Here is an 18216-nt window from a genome sequence, read left to right as displayed (position 1 = left end):
GTGTAAATGACTTTGTACAGCTATGGCCAAAAGTTTTGCATCACCTAGAATTTTAGGATTGAGACATCATTTAAAAAAAAAATAAAAACACTATATTTAACATCATGTAGTGAAAGAAACTACAAAATTGTATTGCAAAAGTCCACCGTAAGCAATAATAGTAATACGGTATTGTTAGATTTCGAAATATCACATTTTCCAATTTGTCAATTTTTTGTTAAGTATATGGGATACTACAAAGCGGTATGTAATTCAATATGTTAGCGTAACATTATTCCGCAGGTTTCATTCGACTTTATGAACCAAAATGTGTTCATTCTATAGAGCGAGGCAGAACTTTTGGCCATAGCTGTACATGTTTACCATTTTGTGCTCATCATTTCTAGCAGACTTCATGCATCAGGGGTCAGCAGATGTTTAGGATTACAGTAAGAATGCTTTATTAATGCATACCAGTCTAACGTGGCCCAGATATTCACCATTTGGAGGCCTAAGACTTGGATAAGATGCTGTCATGTGTCAAACAACTGTGTGACCTTCCAAAATCAAACTCAGAACGTTGTCATCAACGATACATTTCTAACCAGATGTGGAGAATTATAGAAGCCAGCTTTACAAAGTGAACAAAATAACAGATTGTACCAGACAGGCTGGCAGGTCCAGTAGTTACACATTCTAGGTACATTACATAAAAAGATAGATATCTGGGAGCAATAGCATAAATAAGAATGACCATTTCATCTTGCAAAGGACACAGAAGAAGAAATATACACGCATGAACTGGCTGCTCTCCAGTTTGAGCATGATACATTGTGAGCACGGATTGGAGGGACTTGCCTAGTTTTACTCATTTTCAGTTCCATACACTGGCTGATAAAATGGCTAATACATGAATCGTTTATCGTAGCGTGAGGACTCACAACTGAAATGCGTTTATAAAAGATGTTAAGTATTTAAGCTACAGTGCAGTAAGTAACATCACGGCTGCTGTTAAAGTACACAGCCGGTAAACTGCAAGTGTCCCATTTTATACTGATGTTGAAATTTGCAACGTATTCACATTGTGTACAAATTAAACATCAGTTATTACAAAATATGTCAGGGCCTTACAAAATGTTATTACAAAGAAGTGTGATAGCCAGTCCCTTTCCCAAACTGTGCTCGGTATTGTGAAATTAGCTGCAGGCATGGTGCACTTTTATATAGTATGTCACATTATTGACTACAAGGCCTGTTTACAACAAGTGACTAGCAATTTTAACTTGATGGGAAATATCATCCATTTGAGGAGTAGGGTTCCTGAGATCGTCACATCAAAATCCAGTTTGCACAATTGTTTTGGAAGAAAAGAAAAATCTTACAAAACTAATAAAAAGACCACGGACTGTCCTGCAAGCAAACTTCTGAGTCCTTAACTAACCTGACTAGTTTTGTAACACTCTGTTTTGAAGCAAGTGCACAGGCAAATCAAACTACTTCAGCGGTATAAAACTAGTAATAAAAAATGACTTCGTTTATTAGATAGGAACAGCAGTGTGTTTATCTGAGTAGTTTCCTGGTAGTTTTATGCTGTTAAAATTGTTTATCATTTCAGGACGTTCTCCTTTTTTTCGTGCCCTAACAGTTTTAATTTAGTTTCACATTGGTTTATCACACATTAACCCCCAGTTACTCACCAAAGTATGTTGTATATAAAAACAGAATACAGGAGACATTGTATTTACTACTTGGTCTTTGAGGCAGATTTAGTTTGTTTATCTTTGGTCTGGTAACATGTTTACCTTTTCACTCTTTAAATACATTTAAATAAAGTTTTTAGCAAATATAAAAAAAGACAAACGTTTCTACTAGAAGTTTCTTCTAATTGAAGTGTTTGTCATTGAATATATTTAGTTTAATTTAGAATTTAGTTTATTTAAAAATGTAGCACTATTGAGTGTTCATAGTTTTGGATGATACAAAAAATATGCAATACTTGGCACTGGAGCAAATGGACAATAAAATATGTCTGCCCTTCTGAAAAAAAAAAGATTTGGAAAAAGCATTGAGAATCCAACCCACTTTAAAAAAACAAAACAAAACAAAAAAAACACATATGTTGTGTGTCATGGTAAAGGGCCACCGATTTCAGGGTCCTGGTCATACAAACACACATTTAACTGCAAGCAAGAGAACAAAGCAAATGGTTATGAGCAACTGGAACATTTTCCATAACAAAGCCAACGCTCGTGCGAATGTGGAAGGCAAGAACACGATTAAAGCACTCGAAGCTCAGGTAACTTTTTCTCAGCTTCTTCTTCGTGTGCGGCACACCCTTCCTCAGAGATTCTAGTTTACAATACTCCCTGAGGAAAGGGAAAAGCTGAAAAGACTTCACCTTACAGTGTCACAAGTATTTTATCATACAGGAACTGGAAAAGACCATTAGGCCTAACAGGCCTGCTCCCTGTGTTTGTTTTTTATCTGTCCATTTTCCTGCTCTCCTCCCATGTCTTAGGACACTTGAGAGTTCTCTCTTCAAGAGAAAATGTTTCTCCTCTCAATAGCCTTCCCGTGCTAACGCATGTTTACAATTTGTGTGAGTGTGTATGTGTGTGTTAGTGTGTGCGTGTGTGTGTGTGGGAAGGTATTACTATCAATGTGCGGACAAAATTTGAGAAAATGTCCCCACAAAGATAGTAATTCCTGAAAAAACAACATTTGTAAAACACCTTTTTAAGAACTAAATTTGCCTTAAAAAAAAAAAAAAAAAAAAGAACTGGCAGAAGGCACAGGTGTCATTGTCCATCAAATCAACAGTACAAAGGTCACTCTTGAAATCAGGACTTAAAGGATGTGTTGCAGTAAGAATACCTCTGTTAAGAAAGGGGAACATGACTAAAAGGCTAAGTATGAACACAGAAACTGGACTATGGAACAATGGTCAAAGGTGCTTTGGATTGTTGATGGATGGAGAGCAACATCTGTGCCTTCTACCAGTTCTGTTGTCAATTCAATGCTTGTCTTCTTTCTATTCCTTAAGGATATTATCTTCAAGTATTGCTCATCCTTGTTTCTCTGTACTTGTTGATTATGCTTTGGATACCACAACTTCTTTATGCAAGTCAAGGTTGTTATAATAGTAGAAAACACTAGTGGAGGCGTTGAGTAAATTGTTGATGCTCATAATGCATCAGAGTAGAAAAATGCAACATGTCTAAGACTTTAGACTTAACATACCTTTTCTAAGGGAAAGTGTGTGCATACAGTAGTTAACTAGTCTTTTCTATTTAAACCTTCAGGCGTCAGGTTTTTCTTTTTCTTTTTCATATTCCCCAAGAAAAGGAGCCACTGTGGTCTTGTATTTCATTCATTCAGCAGAGCTAATAACTTGAACGCTCCCTTCTGACCACGCGAATGTGGCACAGGAAGCTCCCACGTGTTTATTTACCCACACACATGTGTAACACATTGTAAATCTCCCGGCACATACCGACTTGCTGCTAATTGAAAAAATCTTTCCTTCGTCTCACCGCTGGAGAAACTCCTTTGTGTTCTGCCAGGGCTGCTCTGCAGCACACTCAACCAGAGAGAGTGGGAGAGGGGGGGGGAGAGAGAGAGAGAGAGAGAGAGAGAGAGAGAGAGAGAGAGAGAGAGAGAGAGAGAGAGAGAGAGAGAGAGAGAGACTGAGGGAGTGGTCCAGACACACTATAAATATTACGAGCAGGGCGCTCTCTGGTAGCAGGGAGCTAGGACAGCTGGTTTGAGTTTCCCCCTTCAGTTTGAGTTTAAGCTGAAGAGAAGTGGTATGGTTAGCGTACCTGGCAAAGTTACAAGGCTGTGATTGTTAATGTGTGGGGTCTGTGTATCTGTTTAGTTGAAGCCTCAGATGTAAACAACGCCCTCTTAACCAATTGAGTGTATTACATTTTGTACCTTTAAAAAATATTTACATTTGGGCTTTTTACCAGGGCCTTTAAACCTCAGTCGACTGACCTGCAATGAAGTAACTACTATATTGTAAATAAAACAATTACAGGAAAAGGTCTACAGTTTGCAAAGTTTAGTTTTTTTTTAGTTTTTTTCCACATTTGTATCGTATTGAATGGTACAGATACAATACCAGAGTGCTGGTGTGATTCCTGTTCATGTTTTTGCCTGCGTCCTTTCAGTTACATGTGACAAGACCTTTCAAATGTGGGCAAAGCGCTGACCCCTTAATACAGCAGCTCCCTGATTCATTTTTGTACATTTGATAAAGTCGATGTTCCCTGTCTATCAATGTATTCAATTGAATTCCTGTGGGTTGCTTCCAGCCACTGTGATCTTACTTTGAATCCATCTACTGTACTAGTCCAAAGGTTTCCAAACACCAGCACTCTCCAACACACTAGGCTAACAATGTGTGTGTTGATCCAGCTACAAGCTGATAGACTTCTAACAACAGTCTTGCTTTCTCAAAACGACATTAATGTGGGCTATGAAAGCAATACCACATGACAGGGTGTTGAAATACCATGTCTAGGGGTGTTCAGCATGGGGTGTAGCCAAGTGCTGTTAAACAGCCTAGGCGTGTGGATACTGGACCATATTTGAACACCCAATCGTGTTATTCTTATAAAAGGGCACCACCCCCCACCTCTTCCAAAGTGAATTGGTTGCCAAGTGAATTAGGCAGAATGGTTCTAAGTTCCAAGCTGTGTGGGTATGGTGCACAGGTTGCAACACTTGTTAGCCAATGCGACTGCTCCCTCTGTTCTTGCCATTTTACACAGCTCTTTTATTCTCAGCACACGTATGTTCAGTGCTAATGTTACGGCCAGTGTTGTGTGATACATGGCCGTTACGGATTCTGTCCCATCGCTGAGATGAGAGGAGGTTAAAAGCTCTAACACCACGAATGCAGACGGGCCCGGCTCTTTTGCATTGTGGTTAAGACGCTCGCTTGCGGTGCGCGGGGTCGTCGGTTTGCGTCCAGCCTCCGCCCCGTTACACTAACTACATATGGCTGACCAGATGTTATGTTATGATAGGGTGAATGCCAGTCAGCTGCATGGAGGTCAAGGGGGGAATCTGCTGTCACTCGCTATCAAAGCGTGGGGTTCATGGCTGTCTGCGAATCCTCCTCCTCAGATCAGATCAGATCATCTCACACCTGCTTTACTAAGCTCCACGGCTCTTGAATTAGTGATTGGACGTTGCAGCACCTCTTGGGGAGTGGTACATATCTGGCTGCATAGATAGGGGCGTTATCATCCTGGATGTGGAAGAATGCTGATGCTGGCCAACTGTTGCAAATTTGTGGTCCCCTGAATCTTTTAATAGTCCTGGTCAATGCAGCTCGGGCCATTTAGAGACATCTGGAACCCTTTGAGGTCAGGCACAATACCACAGAGAGAGATTTCATTGAACATTGCAATACTGAAATCTGTATCTTAGCATTGGTTTGCTATTAATTATAACACATACACTATAAGGATTATAAACCACTCACAAACAAAGCAGGACCTCTTGAATCCTATCAAAGCTAAACCACAGTGAATTAACAATGGTATTAAAAAAAAATATTCAAATTGAATAACCCTGGCAGGAGAAAACTCGCTGGCCTGCAGCTGACGTCTGCCTAGCAACGTAAAATATTTAACATGGAAACACAACAAACTGCAAGGCAAAAGAAACCAACAGTTTTTTTATAGACCAAAGCCGCCTTCAGTTTCTGCTTGTCTACATGAGTACTGTCAAAGTAACAACTCCAAAAGGGCGGTGCCCTCTATCACCAGAGCAATGGGGTACAGTCAGATGGAAAGTATCACTTTCCACGCCACCAAAACACCATCTGTGGCCTTCCATCCAAGTACAATAGACACTCCCTAATGTGAACCATGTTGAATCGAACCATGTTCAGATTACTGATTGTTTAGTACTGATCATATTCTGTACCAGTGGTGTAGTCGAGCCGGAATGCTCCAGAACACCAGTGGTGTAGTCGAGCCGGAATGCTCCGGAACACCAGTGGTGTAGTCGAGCCGGAATGCTCCGGAACGCTCCGGAACACCAGTGGTGTAGTTGAGCCGGAATGCTCCAGAACACCAGTGGTGTAGTCGAGCCGGAATGCTCCGGAACGCTCCGGAACACCAGTGGTGTAGTCGAGCCAGAATGCTCCGGAACGCTCCGGAACACCAGTGGTGTAGTCGAGCCAGAATGCTCCGGAACGCTCTGGAACACAGCTCAGACATATAAATGACACGGAAATACTTGTAGAAATTAGATACCAAAAATCCCTTGTCCACTCTGCTTTTCATACTAACTTAATCAAAAATAACTCTTTGAATTCAAACTAAAGAGACAGCAGCTGCAAATGTTTTACATTGACACTGAAGTTGCGTCGTGCATTTCATAACGATAACGGCGTTCGGATTGTCGGTGTTAGGATTAGCGCCAGTGTTCTGTGTTACTGTCCAGGGAGACTTGCCTAGATCCATTGACTTGGCTGGGGTTGCACTCCATTTTGATGGTGACTCGCGTGGGTGGCTGGGGCAGCCAGTCCTGTGGGGGAACTCGTGGGCTCATCTTCGCTGCCTGGATGTACTCGCTGGAGGAGGACGCTGTCATCTCCGTTTTGGCGAGGTGTGGCGTTCCGTAGGCACACTCGAACAAGGACTGGTCTTCACTCACCACTGACAATGCTTCCTGCAGACAGGGATTAAAACAAAGGAAAACAGCGTTGGGGTAGGTATTCAATATCACATTGCAGTACTTTCATTTATAGAAAAGAATTGATGTTAAAGCAATGCTATTCTTTCATTCATTTTCTATAAACAACTGATTTTTGTATACAGCTCAAGTGGATGCAAGCCTATGAATTGTTTTTTGTGATATCATGAAAGGTTGATTATTGTTTGCATGGTTACATCCATATACAGCAAATTTACAAACTGTAAATAAAATATTATATTTGAAAGAAAACATCTTAAAATGCAACAAATGAATTCCACAAGCCTCATGACATCATTAAAGCTGGATTAGGTGAGCTGAATGAATAGTCGGCTCTGTCAATGTTCTTCAAATTCTACAAGCATGTATTTAACATTATAATATTTTTTGTATTCAAACTGTTCCAAATAAATGTCAAAAAGGCATCTTTTGACAATCAACAAATGCATACCAGATTCAAGCAACACATAGAACCTTGAATGAATGCATATATAATACACGATTCATCCACGTATTTATGGGAAAAGAATGCAAAAATAATCTATTTCGAATGTGTTTTGCTTAAAGAATCCCTGTTGCAAAACAACCCATTTTGATTTTTTAAAATGAATCCAGAAACAGCAAAGAATTCCTAATGACTGCATAAAGAATGCAGTATGAATACAAGCTGGCTACTGTTCCTTCTTTATCTGTATTTTGTTTAAAAGTTATTTAATTTAATTTAAATTAAATTAAAAGTTATGTGTTCTTTATCTTGCCACCACTTTTCCTAGGACCTCACTAACTGTGGTGTTCAGCTGAGCAACACTCCATAATGAACTTGTAAGGAATGAAGGAATGAATAGATTGTAAAAATAAATAAAACATTTCTTTACTTTAATCACAGGTGCTGCATCCAGCAGGACATCTCTGGAAACAAGATGCAGTTTCTCAGTGGTCTTATTGCTGTGCAACTATTTTAAAGAAATAAAAAGTATTACTGTATGCAATGAGCTATAAAAAAACAACTCAATTCAAACTGGCTAACTAGCCAATGGTCTACTTAGGTACACTTTAGTTGAGGTATCCATTTAGAAAACACACGTAGTAATACTAAACTTGTAACGTTCTTTAACACACTTTTCAACAAGAAGTCTTCATGAAGCACCATTCAAATGTTATTATAACACCTTGTTAAGTGTCAAAACTTTGAAGAACACATTTCTAGATGTCTTATAAATGGATCTTAAAAATGAAAGTGGCCAAAAATCTGATGGGACTTTACCTGGTAAATCTTCCTGTCATCTTGTTAAAAATAAATAATGAAAAAGGGGTCTTATAAACACGTTAGCTGCATGTTATTATTATTTTCTTAGCAGACGCCCTTATCCAGGGAGACTTACAATTGTTACAAGATATCACGTTATTTTTACATACAATTACCCATTTATACAGTTGGGTTTTTACTGGAGCAATTGAGGTAAAGTACCTTGCTCAAGGGTACAGCAGCAGTGTCCCCCACCTGAGACTGAACCCACGACCCTCCGGTCAAGAGTCCAGAGCCCTAACCACTACTCCACACTGCTGCCCATGTTCTTAAGGAACTGTACATCTATAGATATACATATATAAATATTACATTTATAAATCTGTTATTCATTGTTTATAACAATATCCCTAAACTAAAGTGTAAAGCTCAGGGAACACAAAGCCACTTTTTCAGGAACAGTGGCTTGAAACCTGGTTCCAGGAGACCGGGAGACTTTGCTCCCTTGTGTGCCATGCAGTGGCCTGAAACCTAGTCTCCTTAAACCAAGTTCCAAAACACAAAGTGGCTTCATGTTCCCTCAGCTTTACCCTTTACTCAACAAATAAAAACAAAAAATAAGTTTTCTCAATGTTCACACCCTTCTTCATCCCTTATTACACAAACCTTCATTGATATCTACAGCAGGTGTGTTCTACTGCTATTCACAGCAAGACAAACCACACCGGGGTAGACATTTGGTTACGTGACATCCTGCTTCAAACCACATACTGATAAAAACGCTTTTACAAGCTTTGACTTTTCATTGCAATGTATGATTTCCATATGCATTTCCTGTGTTATAGCACCGTGCTCTATTTCTATCAGAGCGGAACAGAAATGCGTACTAACAGCCTGTCCCTTTCCGTAGATTTAATTCTCACCCTCTCCGTGCTTGTGTTAGAACGCTCTGCACTTGTGAACCTTGTTTGTGTCCCAACAAATCTATAAGCTCACCTCAAAATATATTCTTTTACAAAAAAAATAAAACTCATCATGAGTACGAAGCAAAGACATTTTTATTTTTCTATTAATAATATGCTGGTTGTAAACGAGACACTGACTACAGTCTGAATCACTCTGGAGAGCCCTATAGCTGCCAGACATAGTGTTGTGTTTCAACGTCATCATTTCCAATCTGCCCCATCCAAAATCAGCAAATTGTACTTCCTGTATGTAGTGACTTCACACTGGAACAATGGCAAAGCTGCTAATTTGTTAGGTTGCACTATTGTCATTGATTTCTTGACAATAAATGCCTTAAAGTTCCTAAACATAGCCCATTCCAGAAATGCAAACCATCTAATTTCAATAATGCCACTGACCAGATGTTTCAACAACCCAGAAAGAAATCTCTAATCTAGAGCGGCTTCGGCTTCGTTCACACCCATTAGGATGAGGGTCTATGAGACCCATGAAATCCTTACTATAGAAGCTGTTCCCCTTTAATGGGATATGTTTGCAGAAATGAACTTGTCTGTTGCCACATTCTTCCATGTGTATTGAATCTTATGTCGTCTCGCTTGTGCAATTTTGCTCATTTGAAGGTATTTTTTTCCTACTTTCCAGCCACTTTTTAAAGTTAATGCCAAAGTTAATGACAACTTTAGTCTTCAGTGTTGTTTAGTATTGTGAGACATAATAAATATTAAAAGATGATATTGTTTAAATATGGCACTCACGTTATTAAAAAGTAAGCAAAGTACAAAAATTACTTGAAACTGAGCAGAATTGCACAACATGCTGTACCATTTAAAAATAGACTATGACTAATACATAAAATGAAAGTAAAACTTTTTAAGTGTTACTTTATGTTGTCTGAATTTAGCATCAACATGCACTTTCAGCCTTCCCTGAATAAAACAATTCTTGGATTTTCCATAAACATTAGTAGCATAAATACCTTGTCGAATTGACATTATGTTAGAAAAACATATCCCACATTTGGTATTTCATTTTACAGCCCACTGCTTCAAGTTCTGCTCCTTAATTTCCCAATCACGCAGCTTGCTTACTCATTGAATTCGTAATGGCTTTCATTGTTTGTAAAATCAGAGTTCCCAAAGATGTTCCTTGCAGATATGACATGCACACATCCCTCTCTGGGCTTTGTTTAATGTATTCAAGCACTTATATCCTACAGAGCGGCCCGCCCTCTCTTTTAGAAACTGATGACAGGTCCTGCGGCTGAATAAAAACCAGTTGTAGGAAAGGGAAGTCATGTCGGAAAGCAGATTAATTTCATAGCGACTGTTCAGCCCTGATAACTCAGCTGAGCACCACATTACATAACCAGCGGGGCAATTAACTTTCACCCATACGAGGCCTGTGCAACCACTGGTCATGGCTTTAAAGAGACAGGGTCCACTTCATTCCTGATGCTGTGAACAAAACAGACGACACTTCTCGGCTGCATGATTGTGCATTGGCAGCACAAAATGCTTCTCTGAGTGGGTCACTACCTAGGCTCACAGCCAGTTAGTATGGCACATCGGGATAGTCAAGGTACTGTACATCGGAAGAACCATAAAACAAAAGTATGTGTTGGGCTGAAATGATAATCGGTGATCCTGATATTATCGATGTCTGTTTAGTCTTGATTTTTTATTGTACTGTCGGCGATAATCGTGTTATCTAAAGCTAAAAAGACTCATTGCCACTGCTACTGAGATGTTCTGTTCCTCTCTCTTCCCGTACACAACTGGTTTGTCCATAAAGACATACTGGGGTGGTGTTGTTAAGTGCCATGTAATTAAACTGGGCATCGGAAAAACACTTGAATTCAGTCTATTATGAAAGAGAAAAATGGCGTGGCTTTTAAAAAGCCAGCAAGTGAAAAAAAAAGAGTGTGTTGGAGAGCAAGAACTACTAACTAGAGACAAAGTTCTAATAACCATTTTCACACTAGATTTAATTACAATGTATATTTGTTTCCTAAATATAGAGGCATTGGCTGCATATCTCCAATAAGCATAACCTTCCCTGCCTATAGAACAATCATCAGTAATCTAGAGACAAGCACACCCACACACACAAATCTGCTTTCAGAACCTTAAAGCTCGGCCCCAAACAAAAATAGACCGGGTGCCCTCTCCATTAATAAAGAAAACATCTTCATTAACGAAAGGCTGATGAACTCTGTTTCCTTCAGATAACGCAGGAATGCAGAGGCTTGAGTGCCAATCCATGAGCAGTGCAGACTCAGGTCAGGTACAGCAGCCATGTGGAGGGGTTTGTGTCCCCTGTGCAGTGCACACTAAGGTCAGGTACAGCAGTCATGTGGAGGGGTTTGTGTCCCCTGTGCAGTGCACACTCAGGTCAGGCACAGCAGCCATGTGGAGGGGTTTGTGTCCCCTGTGCAGTACACACTAAGGTCAGGTACAGCAGTCATGTGGAGGGGTTTGTGTCCCCTGTGCAGTGCACACTCAGGTCAGGCACAGCAGCCATGTGGAGGGGTTTGTGTCCCCTGTGCAGTGCACACTCAGGGGTTTGTTTCCTGAAACCAGCTTGGTTCTCATCCAAGTCGACCCTCGCTGAGCCAGCCCGAGGCTCAAGTCTTTTTATGCTTCGTTTTCTCCTTCTATGTTTATATATTTTACAAATGGACTACTGTATGACCCATAATTCAGCCTCTGTGTAATAAACAGCAGACCCTGCCTGTTTCTATTACCGTACTGGACTGGTGTTTTACAAGCAGCTGGTAATAATTAATTCATTTCTAGAAATAAAAGCTTTCCTAGGTTTTCAGATACTGGGCACTATTTTGTTTCTATCTTGTTTTACACCATTAAAATGGGTTATTTATTACAGAAGGATTCAACACAATAGGAAATGCAGGTATTTCATTGGAAAATTAATCTGTGGCCATAATTTAGAAATGTTAACAACCAGAAACCCTAACCCTAACCCTAACCGTAACCCTAACCCTAACCACAACCACAACCACAATCCTAAACCCAAACCTTAACCCTAATCCAAACCCTAACCCCAACCCAAACCTCAGGCTTAAACATAACACTATAATCTAAAGAATAATGCAAAACTAATCTCCACAAGTTTGAAAATAAGAACTCCTGTCAACTTTCCTTTTCTGACTGTCATCTGTTAAATATATCTTTCCTAATTATCGGTCACTGCCTCTGTACACTGTCCCCATAGTTTCACTAAAGAATGCCAACACACAACTGACCAGTCCAGCCCATTTAACTCAATGAAGATCACAACCATTCATACTGTATGGATCACACCAAATAGCATTCACGATGTGGTTGTAGACAGGAAATCCCTGCTTAAAGCTTTTCCTGAATGAATGGTTCCTGATATGGCTGGGTATCAGTGCAGGGAGATGGAAATAGGAAGTGGGTCTGTCTATCGCTTTTTCATCATGGCATCCAGTTTGCGCTCCAGCACCAATTCTGGTGAACACTGAAGTGCCAGCACAGGGCTTGACACAGACACTGCTATACAGACAACAATACTGTAGACTGCAAACTACATCACACTAACTCCAATGACAGATCATTGCGAGGCTTACTGTACTGTACATGAGGGCTTGACACAGACACTGCTATACAGACAACAATACTGTAGACTGCAAATTACATCACACTAACTCCAATGACAGATCATTGCGAGGCTTACTGTACTGTACATGAGGGCTTGACAGACACTGCTATACAGATACAGATTCTAGATATGTGGCCTGTAAATTATTAAATAAACCCTGAAGTCATTTACCACCGTCTCTCAAAAATTAAATAACAAAAACAGGTTAAAAGTAAAACGTTTACATGTCTCCCACGAAAGTTGTAAATAACAGATTTGTTAGTACAGCACCACAAAAAGATTACCTACATCCACTGCATGTAAAATAGCATAGGATGTCATGCATAATAATGCTGCTGGGGAACCCGCTGTTAGGTATAAAAAAGCTTGGCACAAAATGTACTTCTCAAACATAACCTTCATGCTAAGTCTCTGCACATTACACACACACACATGTTTATTTCAATACCACAGAGAACACAGTTATCGTAACAATGTTAACATGTGGTGAAATACTGTATAATAAAAGCATAGGCATGGTAATGCTTCATCAAGCCTGGTAAAACATGTGCTAAGACAACAGGAAGCATGGCAAAGAGAAATTGGTCAACTGTCAGAAAAGGAAATGCCCGTAATTTACAGAAATGCCCATAATTTACAGCAACATCCAAACTCGGCCGAACAGAGCCAAAGTGAGCTTGTCATGTGAGCACTGGGTGCATCAGAAATGTTAGCGACCCCTTACTGTAGAATGATCTGCAATCGTTTCCTGTTCAGTTTTTAATATAATTCCCCTGAATTCCATGTTTCCTGTTTCCTCCTTTCGTTGTCTAAAGTAAACGCTCTTTCCCATTATGAAAATCATTTGTTTGCTTGTGTAAATGACTCTTTCATCGTGAGATTACGATCAGCCATTACAAACACTTTTTTACCACATAAGAAAAGCCCTACAATGCCCATTGTCTTTTTAAAAAAAATATAAATATGATTGCATACCGTACACATCTAAAAAGAAAATATTGAAAGTCTATATACCGGTTCAAACATTTCTTTTGAGGTAGACGAGTAGAAAGATATGAAACATAAACACATCATTCATTGGGTTGGGAGACTAAAAGAGAAAGACAAAGAATGAAAAGATGACCCGTTATCATACCTTATTAATTCTGTTTTAATAATAATAAAAAAAAGTTATATCTGCAGAACTCATTTCAATTGAATAAATCTTTGCAAATTTTGAATATTTCTAATTATTGCTGCCTCTCAACTGTCACACAATCCTATCCTGGAGACAGACCGGCAGTATTGTCTTAGCACATCTGCCATTTAGTAAAAGATGCAGCAGCTTGGAGTGAGGCACACAGGTGCTCCAATTCAACACCCACTATCTAAGTATTACCTACTGTTCCCAACACCTCCTGCAGACACACTTTCAGTGTTGAAGCTGATCTTATTTAATAATCTCGGGATAATCTCTTGAGCCGTAACAGCTCTCTTCCAAGAGCGTCCCAAGCATTCAGCACGTATACATTTCAAATATTAATATCAAGAGTCTGTTTGGTCAAGTGGTAATGAACAAAGCACAGGAATCAGGATATCCTGCTTATGGAATGCCAGCTCAGCCAGCTCTGTGGAAACACTGGGAAGAAATACGCCCCAGGAAACACAATGCTGCATCTCAGGTAGGCTTGCCCTTGAGGTATTATTTGTATTTTCCCAGCAGTATGTCACAACTGTGTTTACTGTCAAGACACAAACCATCTCTCTCCACTATAGGCTGTGCTTTTTTTTTTGCACAATAACAGTTTGTACAGTTACATAACTCAGAACTTGTGCCAGGTTGTCCGTTCACTTCCCCTCACTTGTGAAGTGCCAGGCGATTTGTTTGTGAGAATAAAACCACAGCTCAGAGTTATGCAAAGGCATTTTTCAGAAAGGAATAACATCACATTAATTAAATAAAACTAGCAAGAAACTACTAGATGAATAATCATTTTTCCTTCCTGCCACTACCCATATAATATATATACATGTAACTGCCGCCCCCCACCCCCCAGAGTGTCTCTCTGCACGTGAAAACTGCTTGATGACTTTGTACAGTGAATGAAACTTGTTCCCATTATTTATTGACACTTGTGTCAAGTGAAGGTACACTTTCAAGTCTTTTCATTGTATTTTGTTGCTATGCAACCATTGTTTTACCTACCTCCCCCTTTTTGCCTGTTGGAACGGATGTAAATACATGTACTGTCACACACAAATGAAATGCTTCCCAATGCATGAAAATGTACTTTCTTATTAGCACTGATAATATTAGTAATAATAATAATAATAATAATAATAATAATAATAATAATAATAATAATATCACTGCCCCCCCCCCCCCCCCAGCTCTTGCAGATCAGTGAGGAATGTTAGTACATGTAGCTGTATCAGATTTTGCTACTTTTGAATGTATTATTTGTGTTTGAATTTTCCGAACTTGAAGTTCCTAATACAGTTTTACGGTATGGTTAACCTGCTGAAGTTAGATCATTTACCTGGTGTCTTTCTGGTTGCGATGACAACTACGACACAATAAAACATGTTTATCCCAGGTGGTAGAGCATCATAAAAATGTAAATGCATGGTACTAGAACAAGCGAAGCATGGAAACATTACTATGCAGACACACTTCAGTCTGCTAAGAAATAAATAATAATAATAGTGCATTCATGACGTGTCACGCGCAAATGACGCATGATTGTGCTGAAAAATAATAATAAAAATAAACTGTTAGAAGAGCAACTACCCAAACCAAAGAACTGCTCATTTCCCTTGTTAATGTATTATTTCAGTCTTTCTGAAGTCTATATCGATGGTAATATTATGATTGGGCAATAATATTCTATTTGAATTAGAGTGCACCTCTCCACTGTTCTGATTAGAATAACCATGCATCCTGCCCGTTACAGTATTCATGAAAAGCGGCTTTGTGTTGGTGAATGTGTGTGCATCCCCTCATATTCCCACAGGCCTGACACAGGAAGCATTTCCTACTCCTAAAATAATAGGTGAAAAACAATGCTTTTTCACATGGCACCAAGAAACATTCAGAAATATTCTGGAGTTTCTACTAGCTATAAAAATGTGAGAATAAGCGAGCACGTGCAATGCTTATTAAAATATAAGATATACAGCACAGGGCTTGTCAAAGTGAGATACTAATCAGAGACAGCCTTCTTTAACAACAGTGTAGAAATGTTTCAATACTTAAATATTATTATTATTATTATTATTATTATTATTATTATTATTATTATTATTATTATTAATAATAATAATAATAATAATAATAATAATAATAATAATAATAATAATAATAATAATAATAATAATGCATATCACTGTAGTTGCAGAAAGAAACACAAGCACCCACTGGCCCAGGTTTGCAGAATCTGCACATAACCACATCTGTCTCTGGGATTGCCAATGTGGCAGACATTGCACAAATTTGTGAGGCAGCTTTGACATCCGAAGGAAGAGGCAGGATTGCTGCAATCTCACAGCAGCCAGTTACAGTGCTGTGCAGTTGAACAGATAAGAGGGTGCAGACAGTTACAGTGCTGAGTAGTTCAACGGGTAAGAGGGTGCAGACAGTTACAGTGCTGTGCAGTTGAACGGGTAAGAGGGTGCAGACAGTTACAGTGCTGTGCAGCTGAACGGGTAAGAGGGTGCAGACAGTTACAGTGCTGTGCAGTTGAACGGGTAAGAGGGTGCAGACAGTTACAGTGCTGTGCAGTTGAACGGGTAAGAGGGTGCAGACAGTTACAGTGCTGTGCAGTTGAACGGGTAAGGGGTGCAGACAGTTACATTGCTGTGCAGTTGAACAGATAAGAGGGTGCAGACAGTTACAGTGCTGTGCAGCTGAACAGATAAGAGGGTGCAGACAGTTACAGTGCTGTGCAGCTGAACGGGTAAGAGGGTGCAGACAGTTACAGTGCTGTGCAGCTGAACGGGTAAGAGGGTGCAGACAGTTACAGTGCTGTGCAGTTGAACGGGTAAGAGGGTGCAGACAGTTACAGTGCTGTGCAGCTGAACGGGTAAGAGGGTGCAGACAGTTACAGTGCTGTGCAGTTGAACGGGTAAGAGGGTGCAGACAGTTACAGTGCTGTGCAGCTGAACGGGTAAGAGGGTGCAGACAGTTACAGTGCTGTGCAGTTGAACGGGTAAGAGGGCGCAGACAGTTACAGTGCTGTGCAGTTCAACGGGTAAGAGGGTGCAGACAGTTACAGTGCTGTGCAGTTGAACGGGTAAGAGGGTGCAGACAGTTACAGTGCTGTGCAGCTGAACAGATAAGAGGGTGCAGACAGTTACAGTGCTGTGCAGTTGAACGGGTAAGAGGGTGCAGACAGTTACAGTGCTGTGCAGTTGAACGAGTAAGAGGGTGTTGTTCATCTCAGAGCATGATTAAAGTTTCTGTCACAGTTCAATTCAGATTGCAGCACTATTGTATTTCCATACACAGATCTGCACACCGCCTAGATTCTTTGTCTAACAGCACCGTACTTCAGGGTGAGGCCTCCCTGGTCCAGGCTTAATAAATATTAATGAGTGTAAATCTACGTAATAAAACAAAAACAAAAAACCTATAAAGTTCCTTGACAGACCTTTTGACTAGATGTTTTTTTTTCACTGTCTTCCAAAAAACATTGAAAAAGACTTCTAGTTGAAACGCTTGGCAAATAATTGTATACATTTCTTTTAGTGTGTCTACATATTTTACCATTGTATACACTTATTGTTATGGATGTATATATATATATATATATATATATATATATATATATATATATATATATATATATATATATATATATAACTGTTTCTATATATATGTATATATAAGTAAATAATACAATAAGCATTGGTCTTATACAACCTACAGTAATATTTTCTCAGGTAAAATAGTCTAAGATAGTGCTTGTGAGGGTCTGTGAAACCAACCCTAAGTACTTGATCTGGTCAGAGGTTTAAATTATTTTAATTGTTGTAACTAGGACCTGGATTGGAAGACACACGATTGCCTTCCCCTGCTATACACAGTGGTGCTAATATCATAGCAGCTCTGCTCCCCTTCGTTCAATAGGGTAATGCCATTAAGAATGTGTCGGGCACAAAGATGAACACCATAAGTTCCATTGCTTCATATCTTTATCCATCTTTATGTGCCAACTGTTCATTTAAAAAGATGACACAATTAGCCATGTTGGTGCTTCTTTGCAGAATACCGTGAAGCAACAGTCTGGACTGCGTAGGAAAATATTATTTATCAGACTGTATTATTTCCTTGTCAGATTTTCTTTAACCGTCTGCTCCCCATATTTGAAGATTTATACTGTATGTTTCACATGACGCTGTGTTATAAATGAAAACAACAGGCCCCCATTCATAAAGCTTCAACTTCAACACTGTTTTCTAAAAGCTGATTCATAAAAAAAAACACAAAACATAGGATTTACATTCAGGAAACTGGTTTTGACTGATTAAAAAAGGATGAGACTTTTCTGAATAAATAAAATGTTTATAAACACTTAAATCAGTCTTTAAATTAAGACTGAGCTAAAAGACCCTTTTCACAAAGCAGTTAACCCTGATTGTTGTATCTAATCACATTTGTGTGGAAGGTATCTGAGTAAAACTGCTACATATTG

The 18216-nt window shown here is 39.4% G+C and overlaps 1 protein-coding gene across 17 annotated transcripts in view; it reads right to left on the bottom strand.

The window, feature by feature from the left end:
* Positions 1–18216, bottom strand: part of LOC117406025 (transcriptional regulator Erg) — a 69089-nt gene that overhangs the window by 14484 nt on the left and 36389 nt on the right. For 9 of the 17 annotated variants that reach the window (XM_059028155.1, XM_059028151.1, XM_059028157.1 and 6 more), the window contains 2 exons: positions 7569–7646; positions 6452–6669 (listed from right to left, as the gene is read on the bottom strand). In XM_059028155.1, the coding sequence (XP_058884138.1) occupies positions 6452–6669; positions 7569–7646 (296 nt within the window). Of the gene's footprint in view, positions 1–6451; positions 6670–7568; positions 7647–9881; positions 10086–18216 lie in introns of those variants that run through there. The other 8 variants (XM_059028156.1, XM_059028163.1, XM_059028166.1 and 5 more) reach the window with 5 other exon arrangements.

This window comes from Acipenser ruthenus, chromosome 8 (assembly GCF_902713425.1).
Source record: "Acipenser ruthenus chromosome 8, fAciRut3.2 maternal haplotype, whole genome shotgun sequence".
In the NCBI taxonomy this organism is placed as follows: domain Eukaryota; kingdom Metazoa; phylum Chordata; class Actinopteri; order Acipenseriformes; family Acipenseridae; genus Acipenser; species Acipenser ruthenus.
This window is presented reverse-complemented; position numbering and strand designations above follow the sequence as displayed.